This window comes from Silurus aristotelis, assembly GCF_946808225.1.
Source record: "Silurus aristotelis genome assembly, chromosome: 10".
NCBI classification, from domain to species: domain Eukaryota; kingdom Metazoa; phylum Chordata; class Actinopteri; order Siluriformes; family Siluridae; genus Silurus; species Silurus aristotelis.
In genome coordinates this window covers 19,831,823-19,837,892 of record NC_139583.1, presented here as the reverse complement: position 1 = coordinate 19,837,892, position 6,070 = coordinate 19,831,823, and the positions used below count along the sequence as shown (strand labels likewise).

The window sequence follows — 6,070 nt, the reverse complement described above, 5'->3', positions numbered from 1 at the left end:
GAGACTTTGCATAATAACTGTGAGTGGCGAATACATCAAGTGTAGTCAAATAGTCAGAAATGCAAAAAGGTGGCTTTGAATGTTACACCACAGTGGTGAAAAGACAGGAAACTGTAATGATTAATGAAGGTGGACACTCGTTGGCAATGCTGACTTTGTGTGTGGGTGTGAGTTTATAGAGGCCTGTGCCGGTATGTCGGTGTACCTGGGCCAGCAGAAGGAGCAGGAAGAGTACTCTGCCTTCATCATTCAGGACCCGAAGGAGACATTCCGCACCATCAAGGAGATCAGAGATGTCCTTGAAGATCTGAAACGCAAGCATAATGCAACCGAGCTCACAGACAAGCCAGGGACAATGTAAATACACACATATACACACCTTTTTTTTTATTTTCCTCCCTGTTACCAGAGAGACCATATAGTATAGGGGGATAACAGTAGCAGTACATTAAAAAACAAATAAATGAAATTCTTATTTGTACAAATAATCTGGAGGACGTAAAGGACATTATGAAAAACAATGGATTAAGACCTTGTGTTTGTTTGCTTATGCCTCTTGTTATTCATTTTATAGACACTTTAAAACACAATGAGGTAAAAGAGCTTTTTTGAACACAGCCGGGAATCATTCAAATGTCAAACCCACCTCACTACACTAAATAGACAATAGTATTGGAATACTTGACTTTTCCAGCCATATGTGGTTCTTTCCCAAACTGTTAACACAAAGTTGGAGGCACACAGTTGTATAGGATTTCCTTGGATGCAGTAGCACTATATTTTCCCATCACTTGAATTAGAAGACCCAAACCGGTTTCAGCATGACACAAAGCAAGCTCCATCAACATATGGTTTACATGAGTTGGAGTGGAAGATCTATTGGAGTTGCCTGCTATAGAGCTTTGACCTTAATCCTACCTCTTAAACCTAAATCTGTACCTGACTTTATTAATGCTCTTGTGGCTGAATGAGCCTAAATCTCCACAACCACTTTTCAAAGGTTAGTCTTATATCGTCCCAGAAGAGTGAAGGTTATTATACCCACAAATGGCGACTAAATGTGGAATGGAATTTTCAAAAAGCACATACAAATTTTTGTGTCAGGTGTCCACAAACATTTGTCCATATAGTGTATTTAAGACTAATATTAAAAAAGTTTAATCAACGAATATAAATGTTGCTAAGAGAAAGTCAATGAAAGTGTGATAGTATCATTTTGGAGCTTTCAGAAACTTTACATTTTGGTAACAAGTTATTATTATTTCATCTTCACCCCTTCATTGTGCCCATGAAATAATAATGAGACTAGACTGCACACATAGTAATACCACTACTACTACTATTACTATTACTACAGTAATCCAGAATCCTTACAGACATAAGAGAATCAGAAAAATAAGTTTGGATGTTAATTTCTCAGTCTTCTTTTTTTTTTTTTTTTTTTTTTACATTTTTTAGCGAGAATCCGATCGTAGGGAAGAGGTCCTGACACTCCGAGAGCATTTCATCCCTCCCCACCAGCAGGTGACACTGCCCAAAACGAGACGCAGAGACACACTCAGTGAGGAATGGAGTGATAGCTGCAGACTCACAATGAAGAAAAAGACTAATGGAGAGAATCATCTCAGACTCTTACACTCCATGCTGCGCCTTAAATCACCTCTGACAAATGTGTGTTAGACTTTTTCCCTGAGATAAGTACACACTGTCGATCAGAATGCTGTGACAGACGGGACTCCAACAGTGAATCTGAATATGGCTGCTAAACCGACAAACTCAACCTCCATTTTAAAAACATTCTTTCCATATTTTTTAAGCCTACGATGTCTTATGTCTTTGATGTGCATCAAAGGGAATTTTCCCACCTTTTCTATTGTCTTTTATATTTGTATTTGGAATGTGTGGATGTGCACACACTTTGTTTGGGGAAAAGACACACATCCACACATAAATGGCACTTTAGACATTTGGAATGTTCCAAATGAATATATTTGATACACTGTATCATCTCTTCATTGATCAGTTGAATGATCACTTCGTTATAATGCTTTTGTCTCTGTAAAGTTTGTAATCAATTTGCCTCTCATGCCAAAGACAGTGATGTATAAATGGCATTATTTTTGAAATATTCACCTTAATGATGATCTATATTTCTCATGTCACAAAAAAACAAAAAAAAAAAAACAATATTTTTTCTTAAATTTATGATGAACACATGATAATCAGACCTGCTCTGTGATTTTGCACAAATCAGTTTCTCAGACGGAGGAATGGAGACATTGGAAACGTGGAATGATATTCAGATAGAGGGACAGATGGTGAGATTCTCGAAGTGACAGTAATGGAGTTAATACATTTCTGTTTAATCATCTCATGATTAGTGTGTGTAGACAATAAGGCTTTTTTTCCCCTACTTCTCAGTGCACATTCATTCAGAAAGGCAATGGTCTGTTACCTGTAGTAAACTTTTTCTTCTGTTTTTCTGTTACCTTCTCAACACGGTTAACTCCATCATGTGTAACCTGTATCTGTTTTATTTTTTATGTTTATTTTATTTTCTAATGTTTGTGTTCAAGTTGGATATGCAGTTGGATATGCAGGGATCTGATGGGATCTGTTGGTACACTGATTACGCTGATCAGCTAAAAATTGTTACATTAGGTACGAAAAGGAGAGGCATTTTTTCACGTCTTCAAGCCAGGCCTCATGGATCTGGTGTAATATCGTTTTCTCCTGATCAGTTTCAATTTGTTAATGCTGTCCTAACCCCACCCCTGCTCATTTAAGCTTATCTGACATCCCTCTGAATAAATGAAGGATCTGTAATGTGCTCAGGTTTTTTGTTGTTTTCCATTTCCATTAATCTTTTCTCTAGAATATGATTGGGAAGCAACTGCTTGAGCATATGTGTTTGTAGCTTTACATATTTGTTACATATGTGATTACATGATGCACAATTGCTTCATGCCTAGTGTTTCTAAGGACAAGCGAAGGATAATGCACTTACTAAAAAGGTACCATATTCAGAATAATCATATGCAATATTGCTTTTATTCAACGGTTCTATAAGCAGGAAGGAAATGAAGAATGAATTAATATTAATCTGACAATTAGGCCAAATAAATATATATATATATATATATATATATATATATATATATATATATATATATATATATATATATATATATATATATATATATACAGTTTGTGTGTGTGTGTATATATATATATATATATATATATATATATATATATATATATATATATATATATATATATATATATATATATATTACAGTGCGGAAAATAAGTATTTGAACACCTATTTTGCAAGTTCTCCCACTTAGAAATCATGGAGGGGTCTGAAATTGTCATCATAGGTGCATGTCCACTGTGAGAGACATAATCTAAAAAAAAAAAATCCAGAAATCACAATGTATAATTTAACTATTTATTTGTATGATACAGCTGCAATAAATATTTGAACACCTGAGAAAGTCAATGTTAATATTTGGTACAGTAGCCTTTGTTTGCAATTACAGAGTGCAAACGTTTCCTGTAGTTTTTCACCAGGTTTGCACACACTGCAGGAGGGATTTTGGCCCACTCCTCCACACATCTTCTCTAGATCAGTCTGGTTTCTGGCCTGTCGCTGAGAAACCTGGAGATCCCTCCAAAGATTCTCTATTGGGTTTAGGTCTGGAGACTGGCTAGGCCACGCCAGAACCTTGATATGCTTCTTACAGAGCCACTCCTTGGTTATCCTGGCTGTGTGCTTCATGTCATTGTCATGTTGGAAGACCCAGCCTCGACCCATCTTCAATGCTCTAACTGAGGGAAGGAGGTTGTTCCCCAAAATCTCGCAATACATGGCCCGGTCATCCTCTCCTTAATACAGTGCACTCGCCCTGTCCCATGTGCAGAAAAACACCCCCAAAGCATGATGCTACCACCCCCATGCTTCACAGTAGGGATGGTACTCATCAATCTTCTTCCTCCAAACACGTTTAGTGGAATTATGACCCAAAAGTTATATTTTGGTCTCATCTGACCACATGACTTTCTCCCATGACTCCTCTGGATCATCCAAATGGTCATTAGCAAACTTAAGACGTGCCTGGACATGTGCTGGTTTAAGCAGGGGAACCTTCCGTGCCATGCATGATTTCAAACCATGACGTCTTGGTGTATTACCAACAGTAACCATTGACCAGCTCCTCCCGTGTAGTTCTGGGCTGATTTCTCACCTTCCTTAGGATCATTGAGACCTCACGAGGTGAGATCTTGCATGGAGCCCCAGTCCGAGGGGAGATTGACAGTTATGTTTAGCTTCTTCCATTTTCTAATGATTGCTCCAACAGTGGACCTTTTTTTCACCAAGCTGCTTGGCAATTTCCCCGTAGCCCTTTCCAGCCTTGTGGAGGTGTACAATTTTGTCTCTAGTGTCTTTGGACAGCTCTTTGGTCTTGGCCATGTTAGTAGTTGGATTCTTACTGATTGTATGGGGTGGACAGGTGTCTTTATGCAGCTAACGACCTCAAACAGGTGCATCTAATTTAGGATAATAAATGTAGTGGAGGTGGACATTTTAAAGGCAGACTAACAGGTCTTTGAGGGTCAGAATTCTAGCTGATAGACAGGTGTTCAAATACTTATTTGCAGCTGTATCATAGAAATAAATATTTTAAAAGTCATATATTGTGATTTCTGGATTTTTTTTTTTTAGATTATGTCTCTCACAGTGGACATGCACCTACGATGACTATTTCAGACCCCTCCATGATTTGTAAGTGGGAGAACTTGCAAAATAGCAGGGTGTTCAAATACTTATTTTCTTTACTATATATATATATATATATATATATATATATATATATATATATATATATATATATATATATATATATATATATATATATAATATATAAATTTTATTATTAATATAATTGCTCCGCTAGCAAATATTTATCATGTAACTTTAGAATTACAGTCAAGTCAAAAAGTTTTATTGTCATTTCTAACATATATATAGTTGACGCAGTACACAACAGATACATAACAGAAAACACAGAGCTAAGGACTTGTAAGTGTCCTCGCCACATAAAGTGCATCGTGTGCAACCTGGTGCAAACAGTGCAAGACAGACAGTGCAAAGACACAAGACACAAAAATAGCACCGGCAGTATACCTACTGTATATTATACAGTGTAGTGTGCAGAGAGAACTGAGTACAGGAGTGTACCTTGTAACAAAATGTAAATTAAAGGGTTTGTGCAAAACAGTGACATATTACATGGCAATTAATATGGCATTACATCATTTTCATGGAACCAAACTATAAAAATTAAACTTGGATATATTTTAGAGTAGTCAATGTGCAGCTTGTATAGCAGTACAGATTTACTGTCCTCTGAAAAAGACTCAACATGCAGCCATTATTGTCAAAATAGCTGGCAACAAAAGTGAATACATCCTAAGTGAAAATGTCAAAACTGTGTCCAAAGTGTCAATATTTTGTGTGAGCACCATTGTTATCTCGCTTGAGGATCCCCCACATGTGCTCTCAAGGGTTAAGGTCTAGAGAGACAACCCTGGCCACTCAATTATCTTCAGCAAAGCAGTTGCCATCTTGCCGGTGTGTTTAGGGTTGTTTTCATGTTGGAAAATTGCTGTTCGGCCCAGTTTCTGAAGGGAGGGCATCATTTTCTGCTTTAAAATGACACAGTACACATGTTGGAATCCATGTTTCCCTCAATTATTCACAGCCCCCAAGTACAAGCAGCACTCATGCAGCCCGAGACCATGATGCTACCACCACCATGTTTTACTGTAGGCAAGACACACATTTTTTGGTACTCCTCACCAGGGCATCGCCACACATGCTGGACACCATCTAAACCAAACAAATAAATTATAAATTATAATTTGTGTGCAAATATAAACCAAACGACCAGCAAAGGCAGAATGTTATACAGTATGTTGATTTAGCTTTAATTTCAGGTGCAGTTCTGTCCTCCGGCCGCGCGGTGTCCCTCTATCAAAATAATAGCTCGTGAACAAAACGCGC

General features: G+C 37.3%; 1 protein-coding gene across 1 annotated transcript in view; it reads left to right on the top strand.

Moving 5' to 3' along the window:
• Positions 1 to 2,830, top strand: part of rasa2 (RAS p21 protein activator 2) — a 47,985-nt gene extending 45,155 nt beyond the window's left edge. Inside the window, exons 23-24 of the mRNA XM_083552659.1 lie at positions 180 to 357; positions 1,459 to 2,830. Coding sequence (XP_083408785.1) covers positions 180 to 357; positions 1,459 to 1,489 — 209 coding nt within the window. The 3' untranslated portion in view covers positions 1,490 to 2,830. The remainder of the gene's footprint in view (positions 1 to 179; positions 358 to 1,458) is intronic.
• The last annotated feature ends 3,240 nt before the right edge of the window (positions 2,831 to 6,070 follow it).